Raw genomic sequence first — 17,413 nt, 5'->3', positions numbered from 1 at the left:
CTGCTGATCAACAAAATGGTTCTGGAAAACTGCAAAAGACAGAAAACATGTCTATGTATTATGACTGTGATTGACTACAAAAAGCTTTAGACTATAGAAAAAGCCTTTGACTCACTGCCACACAGATGGACCATAAAGCGTCTGGAAATCATCAGGAGCAGCAAAAACAGGGAATTCACGGAGAAATTGTAGACACACTGGAATAGAGAACTATTTGTCAGATATTGAACTTACGGACTTGTCAACGTCAAGATAGGCACCTTCCAGAAGCACTCGTGTCCCCACTGCTTTCCGTCATTGTCGTGATTCCACTGCCAATGATATCACAGAAAACAAATGTAGCCTATCAAACAGCGAGAAATTCTCTATGGAAAACCTGAAACTGAAACCAGTCTCTGACAAATACAATATAAATCTTCAGTTGTGACAACAGCACAGAATTCAGCTTAGATTAAGTATACCCCACTGGCACTAAAGAAGGGCAAAACTAAGAAAGTGGAGTCATTGAAATGCCTAATGCACAAATCATCACGTGCTACAAGCCTACAAAAACCTGGGCATTCTGCAGTAGGATTACATCAAGCATGGGCATGTAAAACATATCGTCAGTAAAAAGTAAACCCAAAAGATCCACCCTTGACAGTGACGTCAACAGGCTGTACTTGCCCACAAAAGCAGACACTGGAAGAAGAAAGGAATGCTTTGGCAAACTGTGTGAAAGATAGCAAAGAATCAACGCTGATTGAAGTCAACAACAGAAAGCTTCTCAAGATACAACAAACCAAGATTCATCACACAGAAAAGTTGTACTGCCAAGCCGGACTGACAGCCTATGCAATAAAGTGGAACAGTACAGACACAGCCAGAAGCCCAGTGCCATATTCAGAGCATGAGTCGCAGCCAGCTGATGCAGACTTTTGACAGCTTCCTCAATAGTGACCTTTATCTCTGAGCAATGACCAGCCTTCAGGAAGTTTCAACGGCACGGCATGAAGCAGCACTTATCTTCTGCATTAACTATATACACCCTTGGGCCAACTGAGCAAGTCATCAGCACAGATGGGCTATGCATCAACACCTGCCACGGCACCAGGTGTTGATCTCTGCTATGGCATTACCAAAAATCTTGTGACTTAATTATCATTGATGCAGCTGGGCTGGGAACCAACAACTGCTGGTCACCTTCACTCTGTTGTCATCTCCATTAGACAGACAGCCATTGATCCTGACAGCAGTTTATGGAGTACTATGTAAAAACTGAGGGCCTTCTCACTCTGTATCACCGAGGTGATCTCTGCTGCTTCCAGCAGCAGTGAATCACTAACTGGTCAAGGATTTATTTCCCCATCACCACCACCATTTCCTACTAGGCTGGTCACAGGCCTGCCTCATTCTGGCCACCTGAGCCAAGGCCATGGGCACCAAGAAAATTTAGGTCAATGTAAATAATAGGAAATTATGACCATGAGTTATAGATAGAGAAGCGGGAATTTAGCATATGATATGTCTAGATAAACTAAAGTGAGTGCTACAAATGGTTACAGTGTCTTATAGGAAATAGGATAAGTATGATGGGAAATACAGAAGCGTCCGATCTTACCCGTCGGCTTTGACCCATGACGTCACAAATATGGCGGAAACGACCATAAACGACAATTCCAATATGGCGGATATAAAAACATCGCATACGTATTTTAAACACTGAAATACACAGGTTTCACAAAAAGCCTAATGACTAACAGGACAAGCATGGGAAATTGGGGGTTTTTGGGTGGGGAGAAACTAAATATACACAAATGTAGCCACCGACCGCCATACAAAACCACGCAAAACGACGAAAAAATCAACATAACGAAACTGACCAAATACCAAAAAACACATTCTTATCCAGAATCAGACACTTCCCTTGACCTACATAGATCTACAGTAACTCCCGATCCCATAAATTAGGATCGAACACTTCCCTTGACCTATATAGCTCAACAGAACCTCCCGATCACATCCCCCGATACAAAACTCAAAAAACACTTCCCTTAAACCTACATACATCTACAACAGCTCCCGATCCCATAAATTAGGATCGAACACTTCCCTTGACCTATATAGCTCAACAGAATCTCCCGATCCCATCCACCAATACAAAAATCAAACCGAATACACTCAATAACAAACTCACCCGACGTACAGCAATTACCATTACATTAACCATCACACAAAACCGTTAACTCACTAATACAAATTCCGCTTCAAAACCACGAACACAGCACTCACCACTGAGCAACAGCAAACTGACCCCAACAAACCAAACAAACGTAAACCATGAACACACCACCAGAGGGCACGACAAACACCCCACGACATCTACAAACATGCCACAATCACAAACCAAACTCCGCGCCGTAATGACGTCACACACCACAACACACTTACGTCACGGGTCAAAGCCGACGAGTAAGATCGGAGGTTTCTGTTGACCCGTATGATGACCACCAGAGCAAAAATTAAGGAATATTACTTAGTTTTAATAAGGTAGATGTAAACAGTAGTACAGCACTGCCAAAGAAAAGCACAGATCAAACGTCACAACAATATCATATGGTTAGGGTTTCCTGTCTTTTCATCACACAACACTGATTCCAAGGCAGCAGTGCACTGAGATACCACATATGCAAGATGAGCTGTTGGTCGTGACATCATCAATTCAAATACTATGTCCCTTGAGATTCAATGAGCATGACAACAGAAAATCCATCTGAGATATATCTGTTCCAGCTAAAAACACGAAACTGCAGGAGAATATATCAGGTATTCAGCAAAGTATTATGATCTATGATAACTATGACAGGTGGACTAAGGGCACACAGGGTAGCTGAAAAGTGACTATGACCCTCAGGTCAGTGACATTGGTGAGTACGTGCAGCACAATCTGCCGGACAAGTCTCTTGGAGTGAGAGGCATCACCAAATTGTGATTTTGTAGTAATGTCAGTATATGAGAACAATGGAATTTTGATACTTCCTCAGTCACTACATCCAAGAATATGACCATAGCAATGCTACCACGGACACCTTTACTTTGTAAATAAAGATCCTTATTTGTTATGACATAGTTATACAGCATTATATGGCAATATGCATACGGATAAGTTCACACAAGCCAACAAGGGCTTGGACTTGTCTTGAGTGCCGGATGAGCACCTAATACTTTTTACTAAGGACAAAAGAGGGTACACATGTTCCTCATGTCTTCTTATTAGCTATTTGGAATCAAGTGACAATAAGAAAGACAATACAAAAATAAGAAAAATTTGTGGGGACGCATTGATAGGCCTCTCTTCCTACAAGGTGGAATGACAGCTGCTTACTGGACTAAAAACAAAATAAATAAAGAAGGATAGGGCAAAACAGTGCCTAAAGACTCCACTCCTGTCCATCACAGGAGTCAAGACAGTGAACATAGCACAAATGTAGAAAGGAAAAAGAATACTAAAAGGTATTGGTCACTCAAAAGTGGTCAGTCCGGCCTTGAGTAGCAGAATACAAAATGTAAACAACTGAAAAATACTTCTGTTACAGCCAGTTTCTCAAGCAGAAATTCAGTGGGTCGAATCATTGCTCACAGAGTGTAAATGTAGCTATACACATCCAGACAGGAGCCTGATGCCATATCAGGGCAAGGATTGCAGCCAGCCAGCATAGCATTTCGCAGTATCAACAGCTTCTTCAATAGCGACTCAGTTCTCCAGGCAATGACCAGTGTTAGGAAGATTCAGTGGCACTGAATATATGTGGCAGTACTTGTCTTCCATATTAAAAAGCCTCCTTATCCACATATATCCCCTGGGATGGCCAAGCAGGTCATTGGCATGGCTGGGCCATGTATTGACACCCGCCATGTGTTGGTCTCTGCTGTGGGTCACCGACACCCTTGTGAAGCAGCTGTCATTGATGGAGCTATCATTGATGCAGCCTGGCTGTGAGTAAACAACTGCTGCCTGTTGGCCTATCCATCATGCCACCTTCACTCTGCCGCTGTCTACACGAGACTGTCAGCCAGGGAACCTGCCACCACCTCATTGTCTGACATATAAACTGGGGTCCTCCCAGCTCTGTGCCACTGGGGCCCAACACAACCAGATGCAGCACCCCACCAATTGGTCCAGAGTTCCTTATCTGGATGTCACTGCCGTTTCCCACTACACTGGCCACCAGCCTCCCTCTCTCCATCCACCCAAGCCCAGCAGTGTCAAGCCACCCTGACTCACCAACAGCCATCTGCCATATGGAATGCACTGGTAGTCAAGTCCATTCACTATCGGACCGCCTACAGTGACTCATCCAGACCTGTGCTCCTGTTCGCAGGGTTCGACACCTGTTGTCTGCTTACTGCAGGTATGCTGCACTGTATCCACTTATGGTTGATAATAAAGAACTGTGACACCAACCAGCTGCCTTCATCACCTACGCCTCCACCCACCTCCAGCACACAACCACTTGCCCATTCGACTCCTTCTGACTCCATTACAAAAGCGTTGCATGGGCAGATTTTTTTGCAGAAGACTGAAGGTAAAATCGACTGAGAAAATACCTGGTCTTGAGTGACCAACAGAAATCTGATTAAAGAAACTGAAAGACTAACTTTTGCTGCAAAGAGACAAGCAATCGGAACAAACGCCATTACAACCAGAATCGAGAAATCAGCAAAGAACTGAAAGTACATGCCCTGCAAAAATGACGATGAAACAGCTGACTGTATCTTGAGATACAGCAAAATGATTGCTCAGACTGATTACAAGCAGAGGCACAACAATGCACGAATGATCTGCTGGAACTTAGCCAAAATTACCAACTGGCAGTGAGAAGGATCTGGTGGTATCACCAGCTAGAAAAAGTTAAAGAAAACAAACATTGCAAATTACTGTGGTATTTTCAATTTCAGACAGATTGAATGCTGTACAACAGTATACTAGACATCACAGTTGTGGAGAAAAAGTGTGGATCACTGATACCGTTATTTCAAATGATTGATAAGATGACAAATAACTTGAAAACACTCCGTGTATGAGGGCTTGAAAACTGAGCTACAGTGGCATTGGCATAAGCAAATAAAAGTGCTCCCAGTGGTTCTTGGTACACTGGGAGCAATACTAAGAGATCTTATTGGGCATTTTAAAACTGCTGGCATTGATAATATAGCCATCTGCCAACTGCCATTTTACTGGGATCTACACGAATTATTGCGATATATCATGCAGTGCTGGATGTTTGGGACGTGTTTGACTAGTGACAAAGCATGACATCCAGCACAGAAAACTCACTGGCTATGTTTACTGTTACAACAACAATTGTTTACACCATTCTGCAAAAAGTTAAGCAGATGGCTGATAACCATACATTGTAAAGAGTATCACTTACTGAAACTTTCTGGCCAATTATCAGTGCACATTCCACTGTACAATGAAAATGCATTCCGCTGATATCACTTACTATTCACTGTATCTTTGTAAAGTGCCAATTTCTGTTTATGTATTATAATCCTACTTTTGACAAACTCCAAACGATAATGGAGTTACTTACCTGTTTCGAATGGATGAATAAAATACGTATTCTTGAAGGATACAGAAAACCCCACAATATGTTTTGCATTCATAAAAAGGTTGTTGTTCCCTATATGATCTGAATGACCGTGAGTACAAACCACATAGTCAATTTCTTCGCAGGTGACTCCATGGCGTGCTAGTCCTGCAGAATGAGTGATTTCAATTAAACTGCGGCAAAGCTCAACATTAACCTTATCTATTATGAATATTGTACACTATATGGACATGTATTAACTGAATGCAAATACTGATAATTGCATGTCCCATCTGAATAGGACGCTGAGGGGGCTCGAAAATTGTTTTAAGAAAATAAATATTTTCAAATGCTTGGTCTCAGATATTTGTATTTACGTCAAAATGAAAAAGGTTTTTAAAAAAAGAAAGCAAGAAGTGTCATTCGTTACAAAACAAAAAATTAGAGAACCTTCGATTATAAGTTCCTTGTCCCATGCTGTCATAGTATCGACTATTATTTTTTTCGGTCCTTTAATTAACGTGCAACTACAGTTAGCTTCCATTCCATTCTCCGTCATCTTCGAGAATCCATCGTAAAGTACATGTACTTCATACGCCATGATTCAAGTAGTTTCAGATCATCCACAAAATTTCTTGCGCGACGACAATCAAATTTGAAAATCACGCACAGCTGATCAAAACATTGTCAAAGATTCCTCAAATTTGCTGACCAAAGATGTAGGTAGCTGTAGGTAGTCAAGTGAAGTGCTATGGACAGAGTTACAATAATACAACCATCAAATGAAATCCGTTTGTAAAACTTACTTAAAATACATGCAAAAATTAGTTATAGACACTGGGCTTACAAAGTGACATCGCGAATACAAAAATTCGTCAAGTATTGTTGTCCACTCTCGTATCACAGACTCTAAAGTCAGCTGTCCTCATATAGTCCGAAACACACACATTTGCCCGGATGAGTACTTTTTATTTATTTTTTAATGACGCAAGTTTCTCCTCTCCAAAAAGAAGTACATACACTTTCAGTAAGTCGTCACAATTTAAATCGTTAAACGGAAGATGCGCGCAGCTTGTCGAGTTTGGGTTGCCAGTGCTGTAGTAAGCAGTTGTGGTTTGTTTATGCTAGACAGCTGACAGCTGATTGACTCCTTCAATAGTCGACGACTCTGCGAATGATTCGATCTGTCAAATTGGTTACAAGTGAGAATATTTCCTTATGTCAATTAAACTCATTAGCCACATCGAACAAAATTTTCAATTTGTTTACAATTCCTTCCAACCATATTCCTTATGATGAACCTTTTTCTTTACAGGTGTACAAAACGTACGACTCTGTGGTCGATTTGGGTTAAATAAAATGTCTATTAATTCAGAACCAGCTGCGAAACCGATTGAAACATCAATACGCCAAAAACTGTCAGAGAATTTGCAGCCACACCATATTCAGATTATTAATGAATCATACATGCATAATGTGCCCCGTGGTTCGGAAACTCATTTCAAAGTCGTCGTCGTTTCAGAAAAATTTGAAACGTTGCCTCTTATAAATGTGGGTTGATATGTAATATAAAGTTTTTCGTACTTTTTGCAGATCATTGGTTAGAATGAACTGTCAAGTGACTGCATGAAACAAGTGCATTCTTTACATTTAGTTGCGTTGTGTTTGACACCCCCTGAATAATGATTTTGTACAGTTGATCTGAGAACTACGTTTAATGTGTAAATGGCCAAACGCTGTTATTCTAAATTATTCATGCCTTCCACGATTGCCTATACCATATTTGGTAGTATCTCACATGATCCTCTTTTTTCAGTAGGGCCAATAAGCGTTTCTGCAGATTTGAATATACTTAAAAGAATCAATGGCCAGAAACTGGGCATAATGAAATCACCACTGATGCCAAGTCATTAGTTATTAGTGTTGACTTGGAACAACGGAGGGAATGTTCCAAATGCTCAAACATTTTAAAACTTTTACATATTCATCTAAAATTCAAAAACATTATTTGCTGTTTCTAAGGCAGTAGAAAGCATAACTGTGGTTACTGAATTAAACAAAGGCAGACATTACAAAAGTAACATATATGGGTATTGTTTAGTAAAGAAAACTAGTATTATTACATGCTGAAAATTTTGTCATTGTGCATTAGCTTATGATAAAGGCTTTAGTTTTATAATTTTTCTGTCATATATTCTTCATTCTGTAAGATTTTTATTTGTGTCAGTATCTGTTGAATTTTCATAATTCATTGGGTACCGTAGACACCATAAGGACTGAGAACCTTGTGGGATGTGGGGGGAGCCGATGTAGACACACCAGTACACAAAAAAAGATACAACTTAATCAATAAACTATTACTACATTGGTAAATACTATTTGTGCTTACACAAGCTAAATGTAACCTAGTAAAATGAAAGGAAAGACACCACTAAACAAAAAGTTGCAATTTTCTCAGTTATATGCATTGTCCACCTATGGAACACCTTAATACCATCTATAGTGTGTTTAATCAAGTCCATTAACATTTCAGTAACATATAATTTCAGCAATTTGCCATGTAATTTAGTCACTATGTGCAGCTGAGTATGTAATATTTTTCATTTTATTTCAGAGGCATCGAATAGTAAATGATATACTGAAGGATGAACTGAAAAATGGTGTTCATGCTTTGTCAATTGTGGTAAGTGTGCTTAAAATAAGAACAAGTACTGACTACAGAGCATAATGTACGCTGTACAATATTCTCTTTATATCTATCATATAAATTGTGCAACCAGAATGTAGAGAAATGGGGAGAGCAAATGCATTTAAGACACATTGTGCTACATCATATGTTAGGAACTTTTGAGAGAGGGAGCATCCATGAGCATATGCTCACGTTTTAGTACAACCAAATAAGTATTTCAGCACCAGGTAATATCCTAAAGTAAGCTACACCACCTAAAATTATACTCATGCAATAGTTGTTCTGAATTCATTATTTTCTGTATATGTCCAAAGAAAGTGCAAGAGATGTGTGCTCTCATGAAGAGTGACTGACCAAACCAGAGGAAAAAGTGAAAATATTTTTCAGAGCAATTGTTTGTGTACACTCCTCTTGAAGTATGCTTTTCAGCACACTTATGTAGGGTGTTACATCCACATCATATGAATAATTCTGCTTGACTTCAGTATATAAAGAGTCACAGTTGGAAAATATGTATGACCCTGCAACAACACCTCACCTGACTAAAAAACTTACTAATTCTACGAGTTGTGCAAATTGCTGTATTTTGATGGTATAAAAGTAGATCACCTTTCTTTGACTGCATACATTGTACTTCTACATTCACATCTATACTCTCCAAGCCACCATCATTGTGCTGCATTATGTGATCAAAAGTATCCGAACCCCTGGCTGAAAATGACTTAAAACTTTGTGGTGCCCTCCATCAGTAATTCTAGAATTCAGTATGCTGTTGCCCACCCGTAGCCTTGATTACAGCTTCCACTCTTGCAGGCATATGCTCAATCAGTTGCTTGAAGATTTCTTGGGGAATGGCAGCCCATTCTTCACGGAGTGCTGCATGAAGCCGGTAGGTGAAGCCTGGTATGAAGTCCGTGTTCCAAAACATCCCAAAAGTGTTGTATAGGATTCAGGTCAGAACTCTGTGCAGGCCAGTTCAATACAGGGATGTTGTTATCATGTAACCATTCTGCCACAGGCTGTGCATTATGAACAAGTGCCCAGTCGTGTTGAAAGATGCAGTCACCATCCCCGAATTGCTTTTCAACATTGGGAAGCAAGAAGGCACCTAAAACATCAATGTAGTCTTGTGCTGTGATAGTGCCATGCAAAATAACAATGAGTGCAAGCTCCCTCCATTGAAAACACAACCATACCATAATTCTAGCGCCTCCGAATGTTACCGTTGGCACTGCACATGCTGGCAAATGATGTTCACTGGGCACACCCTGCCATTGGATTGCCACATTGTGTACTCCACACAATATTTTTTCACAGTTCAATTGTCCAATGTTTACACTCCTTACACCAAGCGAGGTGTCATTTGGCATTTACCAATGTGATGTGTGGTGTATGAACAGCTGCTCGTCCATTAAATCGAAGTTTTCTCACCTCACCTTCCCCCCTAACTTTCATAGTACTTGCACTGGATCCTGATGCAGTTTGGAATTCCTGTATGATGGTCTGGATAGCTGTCTGCCTATTACATATTACGACCTTCTTCAACTGTCAGCGGTCTCTGTCAGTCAACAGACGAGGTCGGCCTGAACACTTTTGTGATGTACACGTCCCTTCACATTTTCGCTTCACTATCACATTGGAAACAGTGGACCAAGGGATCTTTAGGAGTGTGGAAATCTTGTGTACATACGTACGACACAGGTGACACCCAATCACCTGACCACGCTCGAAGTCCGTGAGTTTGTGGGGGGTGTCTGGCTACTTTTGATCACATAGTTTATGTGTGTTGGAGGGTTCATCTGGCAACAATATATACCCCCCTCCCCCATTTTTCCATATTCCATTTGTAAATGGGAAGAATAAGTATGGGTAAACCACCACATGAACTGTAATTTCTCTGATTTTCTCATCATTGTTACTGTGGGAGATGTGTGTGGAAAAACAATACATTGGCCTACTCTTGCTGAAACAACGTATGCTCTCAGAATTTTAACTCTCTCTCTCTCTCTCTCTCTCTCTCTCTCTCTACCTACCTACCTACCTATTTTTTATCTTTTTAACTCTATCTTTTCCTCTCTTCCCTCCCCCCCCCCCCACTTTTTTTTACCTTTTCCCCCACCCATTTGTGTTGGTCCCAGACTGCTGAGCAATACTCAGGACTCTACCTTAAAAATGTTTTGTAAGTTACTTCTTTTGTTCATGAATTATTTATTAGACTTCCTTATGATTCATTCAATGACTGTCAGCCTGATATCTGCATTTCCTACCATTAGTTTTAAGTTCAATTTAGGTCACTCATGACAATTACTACTAGGTACTTTACAGTTGCTAAACAGACAGTAAATGATCCTTCAACTATTTATGCACATTGTGCTACATTTGTTAATGTTAAAGGTCATCTACCTGGCCCTGTAACACAGCTTTTGCTGTAATTTGCTACCATATTCTGGAATTGCAACTTTCCTGTAGAAAACAACATTGTCTGTGAACAGGATCATAGTACTTCCAACGTTATCCACTACACCATTTCCTTGGGGTACTCCCTAACTTACCTTTACATCTGCCATTTTCAAACCTTTAAGAACCACACTTTGAGCTCTACATTTATACTAATAAGGCAAAACATTATGACCAATGCTCACACGACATTGGATGCTGCCTGGTGGCATTGCCGACACGTGACATGCTAACAAAAGTATGTTAGTGGAGCATGGATCTGTTAAGGGATCACCATAGCACAGATATGGACTTCAACTGGGGAAATCCATAGACGTAAGTGACTGACAGATTATTGCTACACAGAGCCTGTAAAGGGGTATCTCGAAAATGGTGAAGCTGGTCAAATGTTCACATGCTACTGTTGTGAGCATCTATGAAAAGAAATAGAAGGGCAGGGAAACTACCAGTAAACACTAAATGGAAGGACGTCCATGACTTTTCACAGAATATGGGGTTTCGGAGGCTTATTTGCTCTGTGAAGTGCTTAGATGGTGATCTATGGCATATCTGCCGAAAGAGCACACCTAAGTGTTTCGGAGCACACCGTTCATTGTGCATTGTTGAACATGGAGCTCCGCAGCAGAACACTCCTGTGTGTTGACCCAACAATGACTCTCCAGTTGCAATTGCAGTGGATGCAGGACCATCAAGGATTCAGCTATCGATTAATGGAAACATGTCGGCTCTTCAGGTGAATCACATTTTTGCTACACTAGGTTGCTGGTTGTCTCCACAAATCCTGTCATGAATGTGAACGGTGGCTCAAATCATGCAGTGCTCCATAGCCGCAGGCTGGTGGGAGCAGTACTGTGCCATGGGAGACATTCTCCTGCACTTGCATAGGACCTGTGGCAGTAATCAAAGACACACCGACAGCTGCAAACCACCTGCATCCCTTCGTGCTAGATGTATTCCCCGACGGCGATGTCATCTTTCAGCAGCATGATTGTCCATGTCTCAGAGCCAGAACCATGCTGCAGTGGTTTGAGGAGCATTATAATGTACTCATGTTGATGTCTCAGCAGCCAAATCACCTGATGTAAATCCTATGCAGCCCATCTGGATCACTATCAGGCACCATCACATTGTATATAAATTGGTGGCCTGCTATTTACACAAATTACATGACCTGTGCATAGACATCTAATGCCACATACCTCCACAAACTTACCAAGAAACTGTCGGACCCCTGATACACAGAATCTGTGGTGTATCTTGTTCCAAAGATGGACAAAAAAGCTGTGAAAAAGGTCATCATAATGTTTTGTCTCATCATTGTACACTCTGCAAGTTACCATTAGTTGCTTGGCAGAGTGTACATCTCACTGAATGCCTCTGTGCACACAGTAATTATTTTAATCTTATCCTCACAGTCCCTATGTGACCAGTACATAGGGGAATTAGTATATTCCTAGAGTCATCATTTACAGCCAGTTCTTGGAACTTTGTTAATAGACTTGACCAGGATGGTTTATGTCTATCTGCAAGAATCTTCCAGGTCAGTTCATTCAGTCCAGTCACAAATTTCACTTGATACACCATATGATCATACTTTTGACAATAAATGAAGATGTGGGACTAAGTCAAATGCTTTTTGGAAATCAAGAAATACTGCATCTATTTGACTACCTTGATCCAAAGCTTTCAGTATGTCATGTGAGAAAAGCGCTACATGCTGACAAGTCCTGGAGCCAGTCACAAATCTGCCCCAATACTCAGTAAGCTTTTCTTTTGTGCACTAAAGAACAGTGCAAATTTATCTAATACCATCCAGACATTAAGAAAAACAGCATCTACTTGGACAACTTTGTGTTTGACACTCTGAATTTTTTGGCTGAAAAGAGAAACCTGAGTTTTACAAGATCTTGGTTTATCAAATCCATGTTGATTATTATAGTGGGGAGTTTCATTCTCAAAAAATACCATAACACTTGAGAATAAAACATGTTCCATAATGTTACAACAGATTGATGTCAGTGACATAGGCCTATAATTATGTGCATCTGTGCAACAGTCTTTCTTGAAAAAGGTAATGACCTGCATCTTTTTCCGATCACTTGGTACCCATCATTCCTCTACAAACTTTCAGTACACTCCTGATAGAAGAAGAGCAAGTTCTTTTGCATAATCTCAGATGCCTTTCCAAAACACAATGGCATAAAGCAGCTAGTGAATCATTAACGTACAGCAATCAAGCTATCAGTGCACTTTATATCATTCGTATATTCCTAACTTGTTTTTGTCTTTATTGGCATTTGGATTCTTATTTTCTTTAGTGTTTTCCGTTGCAGGGCTACTGAGATTTAGAATTAATCACACAACCATTATGAACATTACTCTTAAAAAAAGGGGGGGGGGGGGGGTTAAACATCTGCAACTAATGAAGCTGTATTGCATTTCCACAAAGTTTTTGTATCATCTTAGAACAGGTTTAGAATACTGAAAGGACTATTTTCATGTAATTATACTTCTGCTCTGAGTGTCACCAACATAAACTGAAAAAACATTTCATTCATGTCAGTGCTGTATGTGACACGATTTCTAGAAGTGATTTCTGTCAGCCAATTTCTATACTGTTAAGTGTGCATAGCCGTGATCTTTATGAAAGAGAGACTACTGTAACTTCATTTATTATTAGCTAATCTGCTTGCTGATGGTAGCTCCTTGTAAAACTGATAAAAAGAGGTGAATGTGCAATCTGTAATGCTTGTTTACCTATATGTGACAGTTTCAAAGAAGTCTCTTTAATTTGTGTCATTTAAGGCAAAAACTCCGAAGCAGTGGGAAGAGTCAAGCAAGGAAGTGACGTCTAGTCCAGCATGTAAAGGTGGTTTTGGAAAATAAATGTTTCATAACACATCTGAAAGCATATTTGAAAATAAAAGAAGTATGCCTCTGTATCATGTAAATCAACTGTCTTGAGTATGTATTGTTATAAACTGTAGGTTTCATTAAAATAAAGATTCTTTCATGCCAAGAAACATTGTTTTGCTTCTTTTTATCTCCCCTTCAAGTTCGTGATTACATCATCTGCTACCTGGTGAAATGGGAAATAAGTTATGCAGAAAATTTAAACAATTATTTTAAGTAAGAAAATGAACTTAATTTCAGTTTAAGATCATGTGTTAAAGCAGAAATTTATGTTTATATTTGGAAGAAATTATATTAAGAGGTGCAAAATTCTGTGTCAGGAAACAATGGTAAAGAAGATATAGAGCACAGGTGACAAATATTTTTATTAAACTAAGTATTGTGAATTAGTGACAGTTTGTCTTCTATAAAGGAATTTCTGAGCATAGGAAATGAGTAAAACATGTACAGTGAAAGATTACTGATTTGGACTAATTGAGGTGAGTTTCAGGCCAAATTATTCAAACTCCAAATATTTTTCAAAATGTTTATATGAAAATATAAAATGAAATGCAATGAAATGAAGGTATATAACATGTGAAGTATAACAGGATGTAACAGTTAGATGCAACTTTCTAAATTTTTGGCAATGTAGCCAATGATTTGCAGATGCCGAGAGAAATTTCAAGAAAGTCAGGTTAACATGATGCTCTCTTCCAGAATTACATATTTATTGCATAAAACTGTAACAAAACTGGCTCACAAAAAACCGTCAGAAAACTGAAACCCTGAGTGATTGATATGCCACTTTTTGTATATATTTCAAACAGTCACTGCTTACATCATTCATTATTAGAAGCAGAAAATTTATGGCTTACAATCAAAAACTAGCTGGTGTATGCTGACTGATCAAATCCAAAATCCAATCACACATTGCAACATAAAGTTTTAGACAGCTTTTGACTTTTAGTATTGAAATTCACAAAATATGTTCAGTAACAACGCTTATATCATGAAGATTATTAATTGGAAAATGTTCCTGACATTTGCATGAGTTTATTCCATAAATACTAACAAGAAGCTGGTTTCACTTTTTCTAAAAGATATCGAGGAATTTCAAAATGAGAATTGTTTATGTTTTATGTTCAGCTATCGATCAGTAACAGTCTAACCAGCACATAGATATTTGTATGCTTTCTAAGATCAAAACAAAATTGTCAGAATATGAATCAGTATAATAAATTGAGTTCTAAAAGACCAGATAAATGAAATAAGATTGTTACAAAAATTTTTATAAGCCTTTAGATGTGGCAGCCTGATACTTGAGGTCAACATGTCATGTCATACTTATTCTAACAGTCATATATTGGTACATTTCATACATTAGCAGTTAAGTAAAAACTAGATGAACCATAATATTATGAGAAATACTGTATAGTTTATTTAAATTAATAGCAACCAATGTAATGATATCATAATAATTACAAATAGGACAAACAAATTAAAATTACAATACACTTTGAAAGATTATGTTAAACAAGCTTGATATATACACTACTGCACATGCGCTGTATTGCAAATTTATATTTTACCATTTATTTGTTGGAGTCATCTAGCTCTATGACCCATGATCCATAGCAGAGGCGCTACTACATCATGACGATGCTATGGCAATATTTTCATTCTCAGTACCTATTGATAATGGCTTAAGTTTACACAGCACTAACTATGAGAGGTCAGGTTTGAGCCACTTGCTCGCTTTCTGGCTAATTCGCCTTTTGTACAAAAAAGGTCCAAAGCTTTATTATGATTTTTCTTAATACTGTAACAATGAACTTAACAATCCTAAACTCTGAAGCACTATCTTGGATTTTATCAAGCACTCTCATTTTATCTTATAAACTTAATGATTTGTATTTACTCATAATACTCATCTTGGTTACTGTATTGTACTGTACAACATTTAATACACTTTTAAGGGATCACAAAGACAGAATTCGACACCACTCGTCATGTGGACAGCAGCAAACAAACTGAGCAGGATTTGATTTTGTTGTGTGCGTATGATCAATAATGATACATATGTTCCTCATTATCAGCCACAGCTGAAGCAAATGGGAAAGGAGAGGATGCTTTCAGCATTTTGGAGTGAATAAAGTTGATGCAAATGAGATTGGGTACAGTAAGATGACATTTCATTTTGCAGTATGAAGCAGGAAGCAGTTCAGCTTCTGGGAGGTCAGCATCTGCCTGTCACAAGACAGAATAAAATGGATATGATGAAGGTGTAACACCTTTAAAATCCTAAGTCATCCCTGTCTGTCTGGTAGTACCTTGTAAGGATCTTGTGCATGGATGTCTGCAACAAGGGGGTGAGGTGGCAGGAGAAGAGGGAGAACTTGCTCCCTCTTGGAATCTATTGTATTTTTATTCATTACAGAATTCTTATACTTTTCTGGAAATGATCATCTGAACTATAGATCTAACATTGCTGAATGCACCAGGAAACACGGTGTCTTTCGCAAGCACTGCATGACAGGTTCATTTGGTTGTCTAGCTGTCCTGTACACTGTACCATTTCCTTGATGCAGTTGTTTTTTGGCATTGTTTTGCTATCATGGAAATTAAGAACTTTACAAAATATTGCTAAAATAGTCTCCAATATTTGTATGTCACATTCTCGTACAGCCATTACTGACCTGCAGTTACAACAACCAACACAAAGTAAACATGGCATTCCTGATATTTGTCCCAGTTCACAGGGACGTCCAGTAGCCTACTGCATAATTCAGTCACAACAGTGCTTTAGTGTATGCCTTGGGGGGGGGGGGGGGGGCGGAGGCAATGAAGAGAAGACAAAGCTTCCTTAAACTACACTGAGTTTCACAAGGCAGAGTCATTATAGTAGAATCTGAAGAACACGACCATGTACATGACTGTTATATATCACTACCTTATTTATTGGCCCAAATACTTCACTGGAAAAAAGAAAGGATATCATTTTATGGATTAGAAAGGAAAAAAACAAATGTGAAATTTCTAGGTCAGAATTATGTCCTCTTCAGGAAAGTAGACTGTCTCAAATTGTGCAACATGCAGTCACAGTGTTACAAATTCTCCAGTCTATTTGGCATGGCCACAGATTGTGTGTCAGACTGGAGAGATGAGGACCATCTTGGTTCATCCTAGACTGTTAACGGTCTATTTCTGCTGGCTGACTTGAGTATTGTTTTGGGAGATTTTGCGTATCTACTCTTAAAACATTAGCCCAGGCTTACATTTTACCCAAAGAACCCTAAAAAAGGTAGCTTCCAAAATATTTTGTTCAACTTTTATTATGCAAGTTAACATTAACAAATAAAAGACATGAAAACAATGAAATAAATCCATTAATGTGATCATATGTGAAGTTTTGTTTGTGAAATTGGTGTTACAGACGGTACTAAAGTTGAATAAGCGTTTTTAAAAGTTTGTTTTTTGTTTCTTCAATTTGAGGAGTGTCGGTCAGTGACAATTTGCTGATTGTTTTGTTGGTATCCAACAAAGTTTTCTAATTGATCTGACTTCTTTTCCATATTTAAGATTTTAATTTTCAAAATCAACCTGAAGTTGTTGATATATTCCAAGTAAAATATATTTTGTGAGTATTTTCTAACTTTATTTCCTAGCTTGTTGGGTACAGTGGTAAATGTAAATACATATTAACAATATAAAAATATTAACTTCTTGTGTACTACTGAAGTACCTTTTTGGTATCAGAGTAATCCATCTTTAAAAAGTGAGACAATCATTGTCATATTTG

The 17,413-nt window shown here is 38.8% G+C and overlaps 2 protein-coding genes across 2 annotated transcripts in view; one reads left to right on the top strand and one right to left on the bottom strand.

Annotated features, from left to right (window-relative positions):
* Nucleotides 1-6,295, bottom strand: part of LOC124798569 (metallo-beta-lactamase domain-containing protein 1) — a 32,006-nt gene extending 25,711 nt beyond the window's left edge. Inside the window, exons 1-2 of the mRNA XM_047262034.1 lie at nt 6,024-6,295; nt 5,577-5,741 (exon numbers count right to left, since the gene is read on the bottom strand). Of these exons, the coding sequence (XP_047117990.1) occupies nt 5,577-5,741; nt 6,024-6,174 (316 nt within the window). The 5' untranslated portion in view covers nt 6,175-6,295. The remainder of the gene's footprint in view (nt 1-5,576; nt 5,742-6,023) is intronic.
* A 326-nt stretch (nt 6,296-6,621) lies between these two features.
* Nucleotides 6,622-13,742, top strand: LOC124798579 (bolA-like protein DDB_G0274169). Its single transcript, XM_047262043.1, has 4 exons — nt 6,622-6,775; nt 6,889-7,124; nt 8,188-8,256; nt 13,525-13,742. The coding sequence occupies exons 1-4, from the start codon at nt 6,748-6,750 to the stop codon at nt 13,603-13,605; spliced, it is 414 nt and encodes a 137-aa protein (XP_047117999.1). The 5' UTR covers nt 6,622-6,747; the 3' UTR covers nt 13,606-13,742.
* Nucleotides 13,743-17,413: the final 3,671 nt, after the last annotated feature.

The sequence above is a fragment of the Schistocerca piceifrons genome, chromosome 1, assembly GCF_021461385.2.
Source record: "Schistocerca piceifrons isolate TAMUIC-IGC-003096 chromosome 1, iqSchPice1.1, whole genome shotgun sequence".
NCBI classification, from domain to species: domain Eukaryota; kingdom Metazoa; phylum Arthropoda; class Insecta; order Orthoptera; family Acrididae; genus Schistocerca; species Schistocerca piceifrons.
The sequence above is the reverse complement of the archived record's forward strand: the minus strand, read 5'-3'. Positions and strand labels throughout refer to the sequence as shown.

What these genes read in the sequence shown, in the direction of transcription:
- LOC124798579 (XM_047262043.1), top strand. Translation starts at nt 6,748, where the DNA reads ATGATTCGATCTGTCAAATTGGTTACAA. An exon ending in AAACGTTGCCTCTTATAAAT is followed by an intron (nt 7,125 to 8,187) that starts GTGGGTTGATAT and finishes ATTTTATTTCAG; the next exon opens with AGGCATCGAATAGTAAATGA. An exon ending in TTCATGCTTTGTCAATTGTG is followed by an intron (nt 8,257 to 13,524) that starts GTAAGTGTGCTT and finishes GTGTCATTTAAG; the next exon opens with GCAAAAACTCCGAAGCAGTG.